The sequence below is a fragment of the Cinclus cinclus genome, chromosome 3 (assembly GCF_963662255.1).
Source record: "Cinclus cinclus chromosome 3, bCinCin1.1, whole genome shotgun sequence".
NCBI classification, from domain to species: Eukaryota; Metazoa; Chordata; class Aves; order Passeriformes; family Cinclidae; genus Cinclus; species Cinclus cinclus.
This window is the reverse complement of record NC_085048.1, coordinates 96,804,030-96,824,512: the sequence shown is the minus strand read 5'-3', so window position 1 is coordinate 96,824,512 and position 20,483 is coordinate 96,804,030. Positions and strand designations below refer to the sequence as shown.

Genomic DNA, 20,483 nt, shown 5'->3' with positions numbered 1-20,483 from the left:
CACCTCAGGCATGCCTGGTTTGGTAGGCTTAACTTTGCCATGCAGGAATCCACAAGTGTACCAAAACATGATTAGTGGTTCTGGAGACAGAGCAGGAGCAAAAACCACTGAGCTGTGAGTTTTTAAAGGAAGAAGATGTGCATGGGACAAATATTAAAGGTGGGTCTCACTAAGGCAGTTGGGTGTGGGCATCTCCCCTTTCTCTGGTTCATTAAGTTCCCGATCTAACACAGCCGTTTTTTTGCTCAGTAGTGCTGCAGAGAAGACTGGCTCCTCCAGAGTAATTCAAGCTATTGTGATATGAATTAGCTGTGGAAAAGGGCCAGGGTCTTCCCAAAACCTGGCATAAGAAGTGAAGGAACAAACTGCTGACTGCACTGCATTTCCCTGTGTCAGAGGAGAATTAAGTAATGTTTTCAGGCTGCTTTGAAAATTAAAAGTGCCATGTGGCACAATACCACTGATCCTGTTTTTCACTCTGTAGCTGACACGTAGCATGTCCCTTACAAGCTAATTGGAAATTGCTTTTGGTATTTTTAGTGTTTTTCAGCAGAGCTGCTACAGCCTGCTGCTTTGTTCTATTAAACGTGCCGTACCTCACCCTCCCCTCCCCCCCCCCCTTCCTCTAAGCTCCTCTGCGAGGGAAATAAAAACATCAGTCCCTGGCACCATCTGTCAAGCACAGGCTAATCCATTCTCTGCTTGTCTCATGGTCAATTTGGTTTCTCTCTGATTGCTTACAGCTACCTTCCTTATTCCTGAGAATTTAATTCTATTCATAGGTTTGGGCTTTGCTTTGTTCATGGTAATATTATTGTGATGATTGCAATATTCAGACATACAACCCCTCCATATGCCCAGACTGGAGAAGGGTACTTAAGCAAACCTAAAATCTCCCAGTAAGGCAGGGAGCATCGCCCTGCCCCTTGTGCAGAGGGAAAATGAGGCAGGAAGAACCAGCTTGCCCTGGGATGTGCGGGTGCTTCAGCAGCAGAGAAGTGAGCTCACAGGGTCCCAGACAAGACCCAGCCACCAGTGCTGACTAAAGCAGCAGTGCTTTGTCTCTCTTTCTGCTCTGTTTTGGTTTTGTTTATGGTGATCTCCATGGGAGCTGTGCAGAGATGAGTAAGGCATGGACCTTTGTATAGCTCCTGTGATGAGAGGGAGCAGATCCATCAGGGACACAGCTCGTGGTTACCCAGCAAGGATCAGCAGCAGATCAGGTCAGCCTGTTAACAAAGGGGGCATGTTAGACCAATTGTTTCCTCCATTTGCTGGTGGTAAATGGGGCCCCAGGCAGGGTTTCATGGCTTCCTTCTAATATTCTCTGTACTTCTGCTGTCTCTGTGCCATTAACCAAGTGGTGATTGCTGACTGATAGACTGCTCTAACATCTTTCACTTCCTTTCCATGATCTAAAGAGAGGCTGATGAGAGGCCAGTGAGAAATGTCAGTGCTCAGGTCTGCTCAGGATCAGGCCAGAGTTGACCATACTGAAGAGATCTGATCTTCTAGAGGTCTGTCCAAAGCAAACAGTAGCTCTTAGCACATTGTTGTTGACCTGTCCCTATCTACCCTCACACAGGCTGTTGTGTTCTCTTCTACCTCATAATTTCTTTTTATGAAAGAATCCATGCAAAGGACACAGGCTGAAGAACTGGGTATGTAAGCATGTCCTGTGTGCTGTACATTCACAGAGATGCCCCTTCACCTCTCTGTGAAATGACAGGAGAATCCTGCTGATTCATTCCTTCTTGGCATTACTGCAGCTCCTCTGTTGATACCACATGGATAGACCCTGGAATGAAAATACTTTCTCTAGAACAGAAATCCTTAAAATTGCATGGCTTCCCCCATAGAAGGAACCAACGTGGTTTTGCATCTCTTTTTCATAAGCAACAACTCAAAAGGATTTTTTTCATTGTATTTTGTCCAAGACCACTATTTGCCAAGGAGGCAGTTTGTGAGCACTTAAAACTGGCAGGGAATTGATAGGTTTTGCAAACAGTGGCCAAGGACCACACTTTGCCTCATTCTCCTCTGATCTTCCATCTCCACAGTGGGCAGTGTTTAAGATATCCCACAAAGATTTCAATGTGAAAACGGCCTGCAAGTCTGCAAGCAGCATGAGTCACAGCTTCACTGATGTGGGGATGTTGCCAAAAGTCATCTCTGTGCCTTTCTACACCTCCAACTCTCACAGGGCCCCATAGTGTGGTGAAGCTCGAAGCCAGGGTAGGCCAAATCCCTGGGAATGCAGGTGCCTGCATTCAGGATTCCCCTTCCTCCCAATGAGGCCTATGGCAATGTGCTCTAAGGGTGCAGGGAGGTGTTGGCTGGCTCTGGCATTCAGCTCCCCTAAGAGTGGGAATTTCTGCCAGGCTGTGAGGGAGGCAAGGGGGTCTTGTAGGCTGTAGAGGGGGAGTGGAGGGCACCAGGCTCAGGGCAGCGGCTGACAAGTGCCTGGGAAGTGGAACTTGGCAGGTGGGGAAGGCCTGAGCGCTACTATAAAGCTCCAGCTTTGGCTGTGACACCAGCCCCAGGCCTGGCTCCATCTCCAAGCCTGGACCTGACTCCAGTCCCCTCAACACCTGCAGCACTGGGCGCTGCCCTGATCGCCGTCCTCAGCGCTAGTACTGTGCTCAGTTCTGAGCCTCTCACTTCAGAAAGGACATTGAGGTGCTGGAGTGTGGCCGGCAAAGGGCAACAAGGTTCATGAAGGGTCTAGAAAACACATCTTGTGAGCAGTGGCTGAGGGAGCTGGGGTTGTTCAGCCTGGAGGAGAGCCCATTGCCCTCCAGTTACCTAAGAGGATGCTGTATGGAGGTGGGGGCCAGTCTTCTCTGCCGTGTCTGCAGTGACAGGACCAGAGGAAATGGCCTTAAAACACTGAGAGATACAGATCAGACAGAAAAAAACCTGTCATTTTTAGGGTGGTGAGGCACTGGAATAGGTTGTCCAGGGAGGTCACCATCCCAGAAGGTGTTCTGGACATGGTGCTGGGCAGTGTGGTGTAGTGATTTAGAGGATACCGTGGTATCGCTGAGTGGGCCATCAGACTAGATAATCTTAAAGGTTTCTTCCAGCCTTGATGATTCTCTGATTCTGTAATTCTATAACTATAATTCTGCGAGTCTGTAATTCTGTGACTCCGTGACCCGGCGTGACCCGTCGGGCGCGGCCGGGAGGCGACCCGGGGCGGGGCGGAGCCTCGCTGCAGCGAGGGGGCGGGGCCAGGGCGGAGCCTCACCTCGCTGATTGACAGGTGGGGCGGGGCCACGGCGGGGCGGAGCTGCGCGGCCGATCGGGAGCGCCGGGGCCGTGGAGGGTGGGGGAGACACCGGGTACGGAGCCGCCACCACCGCCGCTCCCCGGCGCCAGGTAACCGGGCGGGGGCTGCGCCCGCACCGCGCTGCCCGGGGAGGCCGGGGCGGCTGGGGAGGGAGGTGGCTACCGCCGCTCCGCGCCGCGGCGCTGTGTCTGTCGGGCCGCGGCGGAGCCCCAGGCGAGCCGCTCCGGTCCGGTCCGGCGGCGGGCGCGGAGAGGGGCAGCGGCCGACCCTTCCTGACCCGGTGCGTTTCCCGGCGTCACCACAAAGCACCGGCCTTCCGCCACCTCGTCCCCTTCTCCGTCGCCGTCTCCCAGCGCCACCCAGCCTTCTCGGCGGGGGCCGGTACAGAGCGTCCCCTCCCTCGACGCCAACACAACTTCCTTCCCCGGCCCCGCACTGGGCAACTTTTCGGGCCGGTTCTTATGCGGTGCCCCGGGCGGGTGGGCGCGGGGCCGCGTCCGGGCCCGGTGCGGGAGCGAGAGCGGTTCGGTGGTGGGGGGCGGCGGTGGGCCCTGGGCTCGGCCCCTCGGCGCGGCGGAGGCGGTGGCGGTGCCTCCCCGTCAGCTGTTTCCTGCTGTTTGTTGTCAGGGCTCCTGCGCTGCGCTCCCGGCAGCGCCCGGCGGCGGCGGGGGGGACGGGATGAGCCGGGCCGGCCCCGGTTGGCTGCGCGCGCGGCCCCGTGACGGCGCGCGGGCCGGGCCGGGCCGGGCACCGCCCCCCCGCGCGCGCGCGCGCGCGCGCGGCTTTGTGTGTGCGCGGCACCGGGACCGACACCGGGACCGACACCGACCGCAGCTCCACCCGCGGGCCCGGCCGCGGGGGTTACGCAGGGCTTGGTTGAACCGCCCTGCCCTGGGCGCACGGGGGGTGGCGGCTCCGCCTGACGCGTCGCCCCGCTCTGCCGGGCGAAGGTGCCGCTTGCTGAGCGCCTGCCGGCGGCGCCGCCGGCCCCGTGTCCCCGGCGGACAGGTGCCTCCCGCGGGGATGCTGTCACGGATCCAGCCGCCGTGTTTGTTTGCTTTGTGGGGGTGCTCGCGGCTCGCTCAGCAGCCAGGCACGTCCGCCTGCTAGCGCTTTGGTTGGGGGTTTCCCCGTGGAAGTACGGATTCCCATGGAGCTGAAATATTCTGCCGGCGCTTTTCCGCTCTGGGAAAGGTTCTAAGTCGAAGCAAAAATTAATGTGAGAACTGTTGTCTGTCTGCTTCGTTTGTTACTCTGTGCACAGCCCTCAGCTGTATTGTGCAAGCTGATGTAGATTAGATTAATCCAGCTTGTTTGTTTAAGAATAAAGGCCGTGTTTTGGACTGATATTGCCGTAAAATTTAATAAATTTGTCTTTGGTTTCTTTAAACGACAAACACGGGGTTAGGGTTAGATTGAGGGATTAAAAAGTATGCACGGTTTGATGAGAGAGAAACAGGGCAGGGCTCTTTCGAACATGGTATCACAGAACAGCTCTTGATGTCAGCAACTAATGGCTCTAGATTAACCATTAGTTTAACTAATGTTTATGACTGATGGCTGAAAGGGAGGGAACTTGCTCCCCAGTTGTAAACATTCCCTCACGTGACTGTAGATAATCCTGTATATTTTTTTTTTTTTCTTTATGGACCCTCATTCTGGATGGCTGAATTCAAGTCGTGTGTGTGACAAGCTGTCAGTTTTTAAGCGCTGCTCTCTTTTTCTAAAGCAGTCTTGAAAAATACTATTTGGAGGCTTCTGTCATCTGCTACTTTCACTTCCATTCTTATGGCAATACTTAGAGATGCAGAACTTATTGTTTGTATATAGATTTTAGTAATGACAAGTGAGTTTCAAGTGTGGTTGCCAAGTGTGTGAGGACAAATGAAACTGAATCTCAAAGCCCAGCAGAGAAGATGACAAGAAAGAAGATGACAAGAAGAGGCTGGATTTGTTGTCACAGACGGAGGGCTGTACACATATTTATATATCTGTATTTAACATGGTAATCATCACAAGCTTGGATGAATGTTGTCCAAGTCAGGTCATTGGTTCATGTTTGTTTACTAACATTTGACCTGTGTTGAAATCTTGGGTCACTCAGCTCCCACTGAAATATGTAATTCCCTTAAGCAAGATTTAACTTAAAAATTACTTGCTAAATGTGTAGATAAAATGCCTGTACACTGTGGATGCTTGTTAGCAAGGTGATCTCTAATTTTGGAGCCTTCACCTACATTGAGGGCCTTTCTAGTTAATATAAAAATTTCTTGGTTTTGTGCACTTAGTGCGTAAGCACCCTTTCTGCCAGCTGGACGTCGCTGTTTTGGATGATGATTGTCTTTACACAACTTCTTAAAAGGCTGTTAATTGTATTTCATTTTTAATGACTCATGAAATCAGGGATGTCTTTGGATGAAGTTCTGTATCACTTCAGCACTACAATTAATGAAAACAGAAAATGTGTAGCTTAGCTTTCAGAAGGTTGTAGAATGGGTTCATAGACAGAAGTCTCAGCTGCTTAAGTAGTATAAGAATAAATTTATTACAAAACAAGGAAATACAGCTTTCTTAAAAAAATAGTGGAGTAATTTGGAAGGGGAAAGGAGGAAAATGAAGGGAAAAAGAAGCAGGGTGACAGGTCTAGTTGCTGATTTTGAACTCTGTGTAGTGGTGGAAAAGAAAATTAATCTGAGTCTGATACCGTTTGTAAACTAATACTTTTATATGTTATCTGGCAAGAGTATTGTGAGGGTTTAAGTTACACTGTGGGAGATGTTGAGATAGATAGGGGGGCTGTGTGAGAAACAGCCACCCATCTGTGTGTCTCTGCTCTCTGTAAACATGAAACAAAGTACCCTGGATTAGTGTTTGAGTGCACGCATGTGACATAAACAAATTTAAATACCAGTATCCCAGTGCTGGCCTTACCTAGGAAAAATTCCAGTTTGCAATAGGAAATGATACTACTGCAACCTGCAATACAAAATTACACAGCTGCAACTTGCACAAGGGTGTTTTCGTCCTGCAAGGCAGCCTCTTGTTGGTGCGTGCTGTCCCCTGCATCTGGGCGCAGCTTCCATTGCTTTGCCAAAACCTCTTCTGTCATTGGACTGTATTAAGTTCCTTTCACAGTTCACTACAGTAGCTAGATGGTTCTGAAGAGCACAGTATGCTGTTCGAGTTCAGTTTCTCTCCACACTTGGCTACATGTGGTGGTTTCAATTCTGCATGTAGGCAGAGGCCAGGCCCTGTTTACTTGGACAGTTGCAGAAGTTGGTGGCAGACGTTGAATTTCTGACCTCCTAAGAGAGTGACCTCGTATTTATCTTCGGATGCGCCCTCTCCTGTGGGCAGGGAAACTGAGAAGGTGAGGAGCAAGTTTTATTTTTTCCTTTATGATTCTGTAACGTGTGGTCTTGTGCAGCTGTGCTAAGAATTCTTTTTCCTCTTTTGGTCCATCTCTAAGACGAGAAGAGGAAGTTGAAGCCCAGTTCCTTAGATGCCATGATGAAGTTTCAGCCTGGTTCCAGGGTAAGTACATCTTGAGAGTGTTTCAGTGTGCTTAGGGGAATGCATAGCCCTTTCTCAGATGGTAGAGAATGCTTATTTGCTCACAAAGGAAAATGTTTTTGGGTGATAAAATGGTGAAAGAGAGGCGGTCACAGTTTTTTGTCCTTTAACTAGCAGCTGTTCTCTGTTGTAGATGTGAATGCAGTAGATGGTGCTGAAGCAACACTGAGGCTCCTCCTGTGAAATACCCACAGTCCAGTGTGTATAGAGAAAGTGCTTGCTGGCTCTCCCAAGTGTTGATGGTCCTGTGTCTTCAAGTGATGCATTCCAGGACAAGAAAACAGTGACTGTTAGTTTTAAATATGTTAATAAATAATTCTTTGTGTTACTTTTTCATTCTTTATTGATGGTGAAGGTGGGCAGGTGAGGTAGTACAAATACCAGCCAAGTGGTGCTTCAGGGTGTGTGTGCGCAGACAGTGGTCAAATTTAAGCTATTGAATGTCAGCCCTTTGATATGGTTGTTGCTCAGTGTTGCTGAAATCAACACTTGAAAGTGTTTGGGAAATCTGGGAGCTACTGCTCTGGGAATACACACTATAGCACTCAGCCACAGTGCTTGTGTTTCCTGTCTGTCCATGTACTCACTTGGAGAAGCATGCAGGGAGGAAGTATGATTGAGAAGTGGTAACAAGGTTTATGCTAGAATAATGTACTGTCAAAATCATGCGCTGTCAGCAAGCCTGACCTACTAGGTAATAGGAGCTATCATTGATTGCTCTCCTAAAGGTTCTCTCAGGAAGGTGGCCTGCTGCTGAGTAATGTCGGTGTCATCATCTCTCAATTCATGAAAGTGCCCCTCTCTAGGAACTGGGGGGATTTGACATGCAACGGATGCTTTATAGCCCATTAAGGAAAGTAAATAATTCTGCCTTTCTTATATTGCAGCCATTCATTTAATAATGACTTGTGTTTGCTAATTTGCATGAAGGCAGGAACAATCGAATTTCACTGATATGTATCACTGATACATACCCAGTAGAGAATGCTTTGCTGATTTTAAAAGTGAAATCATGGGCCAAAAAAGTTTGTTCTTTCCTCAGCATTTGGTTTTGTGAATAACCAAGATCCCTGTCTACTACTTCTGAAAATTCTGCGGGTAGCATGATGGAATTGGTGGGATTCAGTAGTGTCACTTTCTGGAGCTGTAAGTAGCACTAAGGATCCTGACTGGTTCTCTGGACCGGTGGAAGTTATTTTCTGTGTTTTTAAGTGTAAATAGTGAATGAATGACCAAGTGCACTTACTGTATTTTCTTCCCTTTATTTGGAGGATCTTAAGCTTTAGAAATGCTTTTATGTTTTACAATTCTTTGGCTTCTCCTCATTTAAGAGAGCCCACCCACTGCCTACCAAAGCTGCCTATAAGTGGCTTTTTCAGATAATTTATGCATGTGTGAATATAAACAGACAGCCACACCTTTTAGATTGATAGTGGAACCATAGGAAAAAAAATCTTCACTGTTAACTTGGGTGACTTTGTACACACCACTGTTTGTAAGGGGCAGGAGCCTAAGAGCAATGGAAAATTGCTTTCCCATTGTTCTGTTGTGCTTCTGTTTTTTTCCTGTGTGCAGTAAGTATACCCTACAGGATTCAGAGTCCCTACAATAAGGAGAGAAGAGTCTTTATCCACAGCAAGTACCTTCTGATTTGGTCTTGTAAGTAAATGTTATGTTTTTAGCTTGGAGGAAGAAAAAGGAAAGGGAGAGCATGAAATGATTCCAAGTTGAAATTAGTTTATCTGTTTTGCAGGATAGGAAAAAGCAAAATTTTTGTGTTAGGATTTTTAGAAAATTCATGATAATGTGTGGCATTTTAAGTCTGTCTTGCTAGCAGTCATTTTGTAATTTTTTTCCTAGCTTTTACTACTGTGAACAGTAACATAAAGTTTAATGCAAGGTGACTAGTTTTGTAATGCTTCAGATAGGCCCTTACAAATTCATTGAATTCAGCAATCAAAACTGAGGTCAGAGGTAGCTGTAGCCTGCTAGGTATTTTGGCCGAAGTCTACCAGGTGGTAGTTAAGTGTAGTGGTTACTTTGAAAGTGTTAGACACTCTAGTAACCTTACAGTATCTTAGTAGTTTCTTAAGAAAGCATACACAAAATCTACATTGTTTTGACTGTTACAGTACTGACTGTAGAATTTAATTTTCTAAATTTTTTAATGTGTATCATTGCAAGAATATACATTTCCTTACGCTTTGTATTCTGAAAAAATGTTTTCTGTTACCAGTTGATATGTTAGATTCTGCTGTGACTTTAGGTTACTTTCAGCTCTGTAAGGTGACATAAATAAGTAGGATTTTAGTCCTTGTGTTAGTAGGCAGATTTTTCAGCCTTACGTCTTTGATTATATTTATTTATGCATTTATTTTAATGTTTGAGGTCTTTTGGACTCAGGACTTCAGTCCATGCCATAATGCCATATCCAGAAGTAATAAGTATGTATGTTGTTGTGACTTCTAACGTGCTTGTTTGAATTGTGCTTGTGCTCCCTTGTGAAGTGTTTAATTTCCATTTTTAGAATCTCTCGGCTGCTGCTTTTCTGAGGGCACTGACATGAGTTATGATTTTAGGCAGGTGATATACTTGCACTTGAAGTGTTCAGGTGCATTTTCCAAAATGCCATGCTGTGCAGGGTCAGTCTGTGTAAAGGATCTGTTCTGGACACCAAGCTCTGTGTTTGTGTTGCTGTTGGTGAGACAGGGATGGGTTTGGATTTATGTTATGTTCTAAAAATACTGACAGTGGGCATTGTGTTTACTCTGAAAGAAATACCCCTTTGGATGCTGATTCCACATTTACTGTAACTTACGATCAGTTAATTGTTTTGAATCTACAATGCAATCAGCACAAATATAACACCCAAAATTAGGAAGGAGGGCACATGGACCTAGGCCAAGTGCCTTATGGGCATATCTGTTACAGTTCCCTTAATTGTTTGTATTTGTGGCTTCTTCTGGCTGGAGACTTTACTGATACTTATTTATTCACACTTATTTGCTGTTGGCTTTCCTTAATTCTGTCACTATTCACTTTTTTTTTTTATTTTGCTTTTGCTTGCTGGGAAAGATAAGGCATATTAGAAAGGTATAAAGCTTAGAGAAATCTAAATGAAAATGCCTTCTGTATTTTGAGTGGAGTCACACCTCTAGTACTCAGACTTGCTTTATTTATCCTTTGAAGAAGAGAAATGAGTACTGTATCACCTGTAAAAGGAAGAGTCATGACATTGTTTTTAATTTTTATATATCCTTCAGATGGGATACAGAAGATTAATAGTGATTTGAAAAATCTGAAGGTAAGGAATCTGAGCTAAAATCACTCTGTTCAATATTAGGCACCCTTTTTGTTGCCTCACATTGTAAGAAAATAAAGTGTGAAATAAAGCAGTTGGAAAAAAATCATTATGTCAGTGACTTCTGATTTTTAGATGTAAAAATGGTGTGTTAAGCTCTGTGTGTGCAGGTGCAAGTTTTATTCCATTTGATTTGTGTGTGTCAAGAGTAGGCTTAAAAAACTGATCCCCTAAAACTTGAAATGAGTTTAAATTAGATATTTGTGTTTCTTAATGGTGTTTGACTTAGAATATTCAATTAGATGTGCACAACATTTGATTGACTTCTCTATGAACAGCACAGTTTCCTATTCTGAAAAGTAAAACCCACACAATTCTAATATTGCAGTGTGTCAGATTTACTTTGTATTGCTCTGCATGACAAAAGCAGAGACAATACATTTTTATGATTCCACATCTGAAGCATAAATAGATGTACATTTAACTTGTTTAACTATAGAAGTTTAGTAGTAAAACTTATGCAGTTGAATGGGAAATAACATTATAATTCAATTTCTTTGTCATGTTATATCATCCTTCGTGATTTAAGTTTTTGGCTGTACGTTCTGTGCCTACTCACTAGTTAACTTTGAGTAATTTATGTTAGTTGGTGTGAAGTTGGTGAGACACTTTAATTTTCCTAAGCAGTGAAGAGGCTGATTTATCAGGCACACAGGTCATCTGCTATAAAGTTTTTAAGCTCTGGGTTTTTTTCTCATTGGAGTTGCTGAGGTATTTTAGTGATGAGGCTTTGGTGATATCTTGGATAAATAACACACTATTTTGTATTTGGATTAGACAACTTAAAACATTCGTATATAAAACTGTCTGGTGTACAGACTGGGTGGATTGTTTATTATGTGAAATAGCATCCAAACTTTTCCTGTGCTGGTGTGTATATGAAACAAAGAAGTGTCAAGTCAAATACAGCAGCCAGGGTGCTATACCAACATACTTGGTGGTGGTGGTGTGTGATCATGTGTCATAAATTGTGCAAAGCTATGGGGAAGTGACATTATAAATATGTATTATAAAAAGTGGGGGTGACCTGGGAAAATTAAGCTATAATTGTCTTTGTGACTCAGTGTAATTCTCAGTGCTTCATTTCTTAGTGCTGACTAAGATGAGTGAGTTGTTGGGAATGTACTGAAATAGAATTTCAGTATTATGTTGAAGGAAGTGGAAGCTTCTGAGTTTAACTGTAGGGGCCAGTAGGGGGTTTGCAAAAGTCTGAACTGTATTTTTAAGGTTTTGGGTTTTGTTTTTCTCATTTAATGAAATTAGTTTGCATTGAAGTCATCTTACTGGTAAAATGGTCACCTTGGGAAAGAACTTGTCTTGAGAGGGTGAAAGCAGACTGTAAGTTCAGTAATTCACCAACAGAGGAATAACTTTGAGCAATCATTAGCTGAATTGGTTTGAAGAATATTCTGCCATACATATGGGATGTCTGGGGGGGGGCTTAAATTTTTTTGCTATAATGTTTTGGGTTTTTTTACATGATGTTTATTTCTGTTTTCAGGTCTTGAGTATAAACCTACCTAAGTTCTAAAAATGGGAAGAATTTTTTTGGATCATATTGGTGGCACTCGCCTGTTCTCCTGTGCAAACTGTGACACAATCCTGACCAACCGCTCCGAGCTCATCTCCACTCGCTTTACAGGGGCCACAGGAAGGGCCTTTCTTTTTAACAAGGTTGGTAAGAAGCTGGTGGAGGAACTGCTATTTCCTTTTGGAAAATGAGTTTGTGGGATATGAATCTGTTATGAGATAAAAAAAACTTGGCTAAAGTGTTGCATAATTACTATTTTAACTTTTATTTTTATTTCGTTCTGCCATCTTTGAAGTCAAATTTGACTTTTAATATTGATGGGAAGTAATTTTGTCTGCAATACTGAAAGACTATAAAGAAGACTATATATAGAGGCATCAGGCCAAAATTTATGTAGTTTTAACTTCAGAGACTTCTGTAGTATGAACCTCAGGTTCACTCTGGGAGTATCTGGTGTCTGTCAAAGGTGAACCAAAGGTGTTTTCACTTTTATGCAGTTAAAAAAAAAAAGTCTAGATAATATTTTGTTTAATTCCTGAAATGCATTTAAGTTATCAGTAGTCTGGCAATTTAAGCTGCCACAATCAATCACAATCATTTTTATGTACAATAATACTCTAATTTAGTTTAAGGGTTTTTAATTGATCAGATTCAATAGATTGAAATACAGAAGTCATGATTTTTGAGTGAATTGTAGGATTATTTATTAACCTTGCATAAAAACTTGTCCATTAGATTAATTTGAAACTATTGTGATTGTCTCTAGTTTTCTTGCAAAGTTCCTGGTCATATAATGCCTTTTGTATTTTAGTTTTGTTTTTCTTAGAAGCCATTTGGCCATGGACAGAGTTGATAGAGGCTTCAATAGTGTCTTAACCATGTTTTTCTCTGGGATTTCTGCTATCCTGAATCTTGCCAGTAGCAAGAGGTTTCTTCCTCATCCAATAAGCTCCGGATCCTGGAGTTCAGATTTTTTTAATGTTCAGTAATGGAGTTTAATTACAGCAGTTTGAGTTTTTGCATTTCTGCAGTCAGAAGCTGTACATTTGAAGCAGTCAGGTGCAAAGCTGAGAAAGTACTGCAGTCCCATCTTTTAGAATCTGAATATCAACAGTTTGGGTACAGTTCTGACATCAACTTTCCAAAGAATTAAGCGTTCTAGTTTTGTGGTGGTGCTGCTGCAAAAGAAGTTAAAAGTATATTTTAAACTGGTGGTATAGCACACAAAAAGATACATGTTTCATATCTATGTTCTCAGCCACTGACCCTGGCTTTTTCTTAGGTAATTATTTCAAAACCACCACAAGATTTTTAAAGAAGTACTCTTAATATTTTGTTTGTGAGTTCTGGGACTTGATGAGCCTGTCAGCTGCTAGAAATGGGTTACAGACATTACAACTGGATTAATATAAATTTACAAGCCATTCACTGGGAGTTTCTCACCCAGAGTTGAACACGGCACTTTTACATATTTTGTGATAGCAATCCATGTCTCTCAGAATGTGAGGGTTTTACACCATTGTGAAGCACATCTTTCAGGTGTTTTTCATGAAGGAGATTTTTTGCACTGCAGTTTTCAGTTCGTGTGCAGTGCCACAATCCCTTTCCTTCTAACATGCTGACAGTCTTTTACCAGGTTTCCTTAGGCAGACTAATCCTTTGTGTTCCCTGTGTGCTGTGTGTTTGTCCCAGGTGGTAAATCTGCAGTACAGTGAAGTTCAGGACCGGGTCATGCTCACTGGCCGCCACATGGTCCGGGATGTGAGCTGCAAGAACTGCAACAGCAAACTGGGCTGGATCTATGAGTTTGCCACTGAAGACAGCCAGCGCTACAAGGAAGGCCGAGTTATCCTGGAGAGAGCCTTGGTCCGGGAGAGCGAAGGCTTCGAGGAGCATGTTCCATCCGACAATTCCTGAAGAGGCTCCAGTCTCTTCTCAGGTTCTCTTCAATTGAAACTCAAACATAATAAAATCAACAAAAAAATCTGCTTACATACACTGTCACCTTAGCATCAGAGTCGGATTCATGGACTACAAAGTGGGAAAGATTGTGACAATATTTCAGATGGAACCTTCCTTTCTTTATTCCTTTTATATTTTACTTTCCCTCCAGCAGCTGTTTGTAGGAAGAATATTGTGCAGATGCTGTAACTTTTTGTCTCTTTCATTTACATCTGTTAGATTTGGGATTGTATCTTCAGGTACAGTGGGCTAAAAGGAAAATATTTGCAGGATTTGTCTTTTGTTGGAGAGAAATTCAATGAGGTGGGGTTTTTTTGCTTTTTTTTTGTTTTTTTCTGTTTTTTTTTTTAGTTTGCACAAACTGATGTCAGTATCAAGTTATTTTAGAACTACAGATTTTTTTTTAAAGTATATTCCAACTTTGGACTTAAGTTTTTAGTTAGGTTTTTTGGGCTTTTTTAACCCAGCCTTTTCACCTGGTTTGCTAGCTAAAGTGAAGTGATCCGAATTTGTGCTGAGTGCTAAAGGTTCAGTGTTGGTACAGCTTGGGCTGGCCCATGTGCCATATTCTTGTTGAGGTTGATTGGTAGCACAGAGCCCATTATTTCTTGTCATTTTTGACCCAAAGATGTCACCATTCCTTGTTTATTCATGAAGTCCCATTCACCCATAAACTGGTGTTGATTGGAAACTATCCTTGAAATAGGGCAAAACTGCTTGGCTTTTTTAAACTTTAACAGATGTAACTTATGAGCATAGTAATAATATAAAGTAATAGCTGTCTGTTTAGTCTTGCATTGCTTACAAATCCAGCTGTGTTTGTAATGATAGGGATCCACTGAGAAACTACAGTTTCAGTAGTCTTATTTTTTTCGTTTCTCTACTAATCTCATTAAGTTAGACAGGGAATTGCAAATCTTAATTCTTCTTCAAGTAGCTTTCTTTAAACCCAGAACTTCCTATGTTAAACACAGCTGCTTTGTAAAAGGAGAAGATTGCCAGCATGTTTGTTCATGCATAGAGTTATGCAATCTGCATCTCTTGAAAAAATGAACTTAAACAGCTTGTTTTCAAATGCTGCTTCTGGTTTGAAACCTTTGTCTTTCAACTTTGTTGAACCTTTTCATTGTGATGTTACGTTTTATCTTTCTGGGCAGCAGTACATGTCAGCCTAGTAGTAACTAGTGACTTGGATTCCTGCTTTGTTCTTGTGGAGGTCAGCTCTGTTTAAAACAGTGATCTTGCTTGCCTTTTTTAGCTAAAATGCTCTTCATTAACTTAACTCAAGGGTGCCCAAACATTTTCATTGTGTCTTAAGCCATAAATTAGGATCTCAAGGGCTGAAATTTATTTGAATGTTAGATATGTATGATTTCTTACCTAAGATATGAGTTGGTTGTGGGTTTTTTTTTCTTATTGGATAAATTGTGGTCAGTGTGAAGTAAGTTAACCCGCAGATGTAGGAAAAGGGGGGGAACCCCATCCAGCCAAACAGATCTGGCTTCTGACCTTTCAGAATAACTTCTCTAGCCACAGCTCCATATGTGAAACTAAGATATGGAAGGTGACTATGCAGAGTATTTTTCTTAATTTTTTTTGGTTGCCAAGTGGCAAGTTGGACACCCCTGACTTGAATCTACTGCCTCTTTCATGTAAAGGTAGCTTTGTTCTAGAAATGTCAAATAAAAAGAAAACAGAGTAGATCACATACCAGAGCTGTGCTTGAATCAAGCTGCTTAAACAATAGTGTACTTGTGCCTCAAATGAATCAGTTTTTGCACTGAGTACAGTAGTACCCCATTATCTTGTACTTCTGTCCTTCACAGAGCCCAGCCTGGAAGCGCCGTTAGCATGGTTCTCTGCAGTACTTTTCTTGTACTTCTGACAATACAGTACAATAAAGTATGTTTTGTCCTGAACTGATTTTTGCTGTCCTTTTAGAGTTATTGTCACAGAGTCTGTCAGCCAAATCGCGTCACCCATCTTTCATTCCTTGTGTTAAGTTTCTGCAGCACAGTGACAAGCTGTTGACGAGCATCTCTCTCTGTATAGGTGGCAAAAGAGATCTGTTGATTTTGGAAGATGCTAATTAGAGCTTCGTGCATACTACTTGGACACTTGAAAGCCTTCAGTTAAGCCTCCTGTTAAAGAGAAAATGAGAAATGTCTCATTTAATGGAATTCTGGGTGCCAAATGTCTTTCCATGACTTTGAAAAGACAGCAAGCTAAGCAAAAATCCACCTTCTGCAAGAAACTTGAGATTTTGGCTTCTGAAATGCCTTGGGAATTAATGAATTGGCTATTATATTTCTGGACTTTGTGACTTTTGTGTTCAAATGTTAGGCAGAAAACTGCTAGCAGCTGGTCAACTTCTAAAGCTGTAGCTGAAGAACTGAGATGAGAGGATCATTTGGTTGGTGTGATGAAGATTGGGGCTCTTATTCTAACTTCCATTACTACCATTTGGTAAATGTTGGTGTGAGATGCTAAAAATTACTTTTCACAAAGCCTTTAATTTGAAAAACACGTATGAGGTGAATTCTTAAAAATTCCATGAGACTTAAGCAAGTCTTCTGCAGCTTTCAAACAGTAGACTTTGGCTAGCTATTTTAGCTTGCGTGCTGTTCCCTCCTGTATCATTTTTGATGGCTCTGAGAGAGTTTAGCTTCTTATATTTTGGCTGCTCCTCCTTGAGACACTTGGTGTGTGAACACAGATAACTTATCTGTGGGGAACAAGGCCATTGGTTACAGCACATCTAGAGACAGAGGAGACATTTCTATTTGGCATCAGCTGCAGTTTTGTAGTAGTGCAGTAGCCTGGGATTCTCAAACAAGGGCTGGCTGGCACAGGAAAATGTGCCACTACAGTGATCATTTGCCTGGCCTGTGGTGGGGCCTGAGGTGAAGAAGGGAGCAAGGAAATTGCAGTGCACAACAGATTGCACTGTGCATTCCTGGAGACCTCAGAATCTGTGCTCATAGTCTGCAGCTTGGGCCAGCAGTGGTGCTGTGACATTTGCATGACATGAGCTGGCTTAGAGTTCGCGTCACCCATGCTGTGATCTCATCCTGTGGGTGTACTCCTAAATGAAATACTTCCTTGCTACTGTTTCAGCAAAACATAGCTTTGGGAAGTGTAAAAGGTTGGACGGTGTGTTTGTGGAATGTAAAAGCGTTTTACTTCTGTTCTCCAGGGATGCTAGAAGAACCTCTGAAATGACATACGTGTCTCGTGGCCCTGTTAGAAAAAGTGGCCTTACGTGGGTCTCCGGGGTTGGCTGTGGTCACTGTCACAGCCTTGTTCTTATGGGGCAAGCTTGCCTCTGCAGATTTGGGTCAGAGCTTTAGGCAAAAAGGCAGCAGATCATCAGTAGATGAGCAGGTAAGGAACAGGTGAAGCTGCAGTTGAGGACACAATTGCCAGGTGCAAGGATGAGGTGGGTGGGAAGGCTCTGACAGTGATGTGGGAAGAGGTTAGCTGATTGATCAGCCCTATGTTGGACAAGAAACACAAGCTATGATCCTGCAGTATCATTCTGCAGAAGCCAGAAAGAGTGTATTGTGTTTCCTCTTGGGCCTGCCTTGACTTAGAACAAGAATAAATTCTAAAAATCCAGTGAAGCTTGCTTTCCTGTGGATCTCAAGGGCTTTGCAGACTCCCTGATGCCTGACAAAGATGAAATACTTCTATCTTTTTATTTTGCTTGGGGCACTGATAAGAATTACTGTCAAATCCTGGTTTTGCAGGACTTGAACTAAGCAATTTTGAGGCTCCTTTCTTCATAACCTGGAGTTAAAATTACCCAAAAACTTCAAAAGATTGTTTTGAGAGGTGAGGAGGAGTATGACCTGGTTGATAATGTTCCTGTGCAAGCTTTTTTTCTTCCTGTAGGAAATCTGAAATATAGCCAAAGAAAGTGAGCTCCTGTCTGTCTTGTTAACGTGTTGTGTGGCAAAGGCCTTCAACAGCTGCTGAGGAACCTGGTTTCTGCAAGTGTGGAGCTCTTCCTGGTCTCGTAGTTACTTCCTTCCCTACCTCTCTCTCATGTAAGAATTTCCGGTACATATAGGAAAGTGTAAGGAGAGAAATCTCATATTTGCCTTATAGCCTTTTGTTTACTGATAGTGTTGCTCTTACTTGAATGGATTTCTATGATCTCAGTAAAACTGCTGCCCGGCTGCTGCTGCATTTTTACTTAAAGGCCCTTCTGACTGAATATTAGTGACTTTATCATCTCTCATCCCCAAGTCTAGGCAGAAGTTGTTTGGGAGTGATGCTTGACTGAACATAGTGCTCTGGGTAGAGGTGATTTGAAGGAAGACCTGAATTCATGGGATACTTCCATTGCTGTGCTGCATCCCTTTCCTTCTCATGCTATTTTAAGTGTGATTTGCTTAAGTTTGCCTTGCAAGTCCTCTTTTTAAAAAGGAGGTGACTAAGACAGCAGTCTGTGCCTCTTAAATACAGCATTTCCTTCTGAAGGACTTTAAATACTTATAATTTGGTACAGAGATCTCTGTGTGCTGCTCAGTCGGAAGGGGTGGCTGTGTTCCTGTGTGAATTTTTCCTGCAAAAATGAACTCCAGTGCTTGTCTAAGATATGGCAAAAATCTCCCTGCAATGTGAGTTCGGATATGAAGGAGAAACACAGGTGAAAGTGTCTGTGTATGTGTGTGTGTGTGTGTGTGTGTGTTATTCATGTCAAATAAACTGGTCACTCAAAGCAGCCAGAGGTGGAAGAAATTCTAGAGGTAAGCTTGCACCTTTTCTTTTTGCCTTCTGTGAATTCAGGGAAAGTGTTAATCACTTGGACATTGCCAAGGATCTAAGGTCCCCTGATGAGCAGAGGAGTGGGGAGTGCAGCACCAGGGTTAACTTTGGTACAGGCTCTGTATTGTGTTTGGATGAAGGCAGCTGGAAGGTATTTGTCCTTTGAAGTAGACTGTTTTTGTTTTCATTAACTGAAGCATTTATTACTGTCAGGAACTTGGATTTGTGTAGAAGTGAAAGTAGGAGAAAGAACACAAGGCTATGGTAATAATTTGGGTTTTCTAAAGCATGAGAGATAAATGGGAGAGAAAAGGATGTTCAGATCTTGTATTTTGACTCTGCCCAGGAGAGAAATGTGTGTTTGCCTGACATCAAGATCCAGTGCTGTTTCTCTCTGGGACTTGGGGATGTTTAGATATGGGATTTTGCTTTGTCCTTTTGAAAGCATTTGATTTGACTTCTGTAAACATTTACAGGTGTTTGAAACAGTAAGTTTACTGGAACAGACTGCACACCATGGTTGTTTGCACACTAATGGCAGATGTTGCAATAGATGTAGTTAGTGCAGTAGGGAGATCCCTTTTCTACGAGGGGAACACAAAGCAGAATGGCTCATACGAGACTGCTTAACCAAAGAACTGCCTGGAGGCTTTCAGCTGTCTTTAGAGACAACAATCCTCTGTCCCTGGAAGAGTTTGAAAACTAATATTCCAGGCACAGGTATACGGTGAGTATAAAATGAAGAGGACATATTTTATTTTCAGGGGTAGATCTTGGCACATGGTCAAAAAGGAGGGATGCTCTGAATTTGGTAGTGAGAACTCAAGTACATCCCATGGACAGAGTGCAGAGAGAGTCTCTGTGGTTATGCTCCTGTTGGTATTTGGCCAGCAGATCTTTTCCCTGGTTCTACCAATTTTTTATTGTCTTTAGTCTGGCCTTTAGTGATTGTTGCACCTTCCTGGTAGAATTAGTGCAGGTTAAGGGCTTGGGGAAGTGCCTACTTTGGAACTATTAGATGGTCACTTGTACTATCCTGTACTATATCAGTACAACGGATTAATTGTTGCAGCTCAGAGGGATCCATGAATTGTCTATTCAATATCTCCCTGCTGAGGGGGGATTAGCTTAGTGATGTACTCAATGAGAGTGCATTCCTGGGATGAAGTTCCTCAGCAGGATTTCTTATTGTAACCCAAAGTACATCAGAGAGATACGATTTAGGTCACAGAAGTAGAACACCTGAAAAATGCCAGATTTCCAATGGATTGGGTAGCACATGCTTGTCCTGTCCCTGCATATATACAGCTTGGGGATGAAAGTGGCATGTGATCACAAGAGCAAGGATGGCACCATCATCACCCTTTTATATGGTGTGCGTTGAACTGGGAGCTACAGCCTCCATCCCACCATTCCTAACTATGGACTGCTAGACTTCTTATTAATTTTGTTTCTAAAGGCAATTTGAAAGTGAACTTTCTGATGTGCATTTAAGTGGCAAAACTAAAAGAAAAAAAAAACTAAAAGAAAATGAGATTAAGTATTTGTAATTGCTGGCTTCTTCATGACTGGGATTTGAACTGGGAACCACCTTTGGTGCAGTAATCACCACTACTTAAAAGCTCCAGGGCTGACTGCTGCTTAACCAACAGGTGGAGGAAGCTTTTCTGTGAAAAAAGCTGAAGATGACAGATGACTATTGATGTCGAGTTTCAGTATGGGACAAGGGATTTTATTTTCAGTTTGTATGCTAGTTCTACTTTGGTTGAGGCAGTTGGAGTTTTTTGGTTTAGGTTGGGGTTTGTATTTTTCCCCTTCTCATATATGGTGTTGGTGAACTTCCTGCTCCGTATAGGACTTAGCAGGAAGAAATGGGAAGATGAAAATTATGCTGTATTTCCTATCCAGGCTGCTGAACTGACTCTTGCTTCCTGAGCTTGGGAAGGCTCCTGCTACATGCATGCTCCCTGTCAAGGAGAGAGCAGCACCAT

At 43.2% G+C, this 20,483-nt stretch overlaps 1 protein-coding gene across 8 annotated transcripts; it reads left to right on the top strand.

Annotated features, from left to right (window-relative positions):
* The first annotated feature begins 3,279 nt into the window (after positions 1-3,279).
* YPEL5 (yippee like 5) lies at positions 3,280-15,642 on the top strand. 8 transcript variants are annotated; one of them, XM_062490495.1, is made up of 8 exons: positions 3,283-3,381; positions 6,530-6,662; positions 6,762-6,826; positions 6,999-7,154; positions 7,908-8,011; positions 8,441-10,169; positions 11,728-11,900; positions 13,450-15,642. In XM_062490495.1, the coding sequence occupies exons 7-8, from the start codon at positions 11,760-11,762 to the stop codon at positions 13,672-13,674; spliced, it is 366 nt and encodes a 121-aa protein (XP_062346479.1). In that variant the 5' UTR covers positions 3,283-3,381; positions 6,530-6,662; positions 6,762-6,826; positions 6,999-7,154; positions 7,908-8,011; positions 8,441-10,169; positions 11,728-11,759; the 3' UTR covers positions 13,675-15,642. The 8 variants fall into 8 exon arrangements, 7 of the variants coding, with proteins under 7 accessions (XP_062346484.1, XP_062346479.1, XP_062346478.1 ...); XM_062490494.1 differs by lacking the exon at positions 3,283-3,381 and having other exon boundaries at positions 4,862-6,662; positions 8,441-9,309; positions 10,129-10,169; XM_062490496.1 differs by lacking the exon at positions 3,283-3,381 and having other exon boundaries at positions 4,862-6,662; positions 10,129-10,169.
* The last annotated feature ends 4,841 nt before the right edge of the window (positions 15,643-20,483 follow it).

Bases quoted from the DNA above. Each gene is read 5' to 3' on its own strand.
- YPEL5 (XM_062490500.1), top strand. From the start codon at position 11,760: ATGGGAAGAATTTTTTTGGATCATATTGGTGGCACTCGCCTGTTCTCC. The intron at 11,901-13,449 runs GTTGGTAAGAAG...TGTTTGTCCCAG, and splicing joins GGGCCTTTCTTTTTAACAAG to GTGGTAAATCTGCAGTACAG.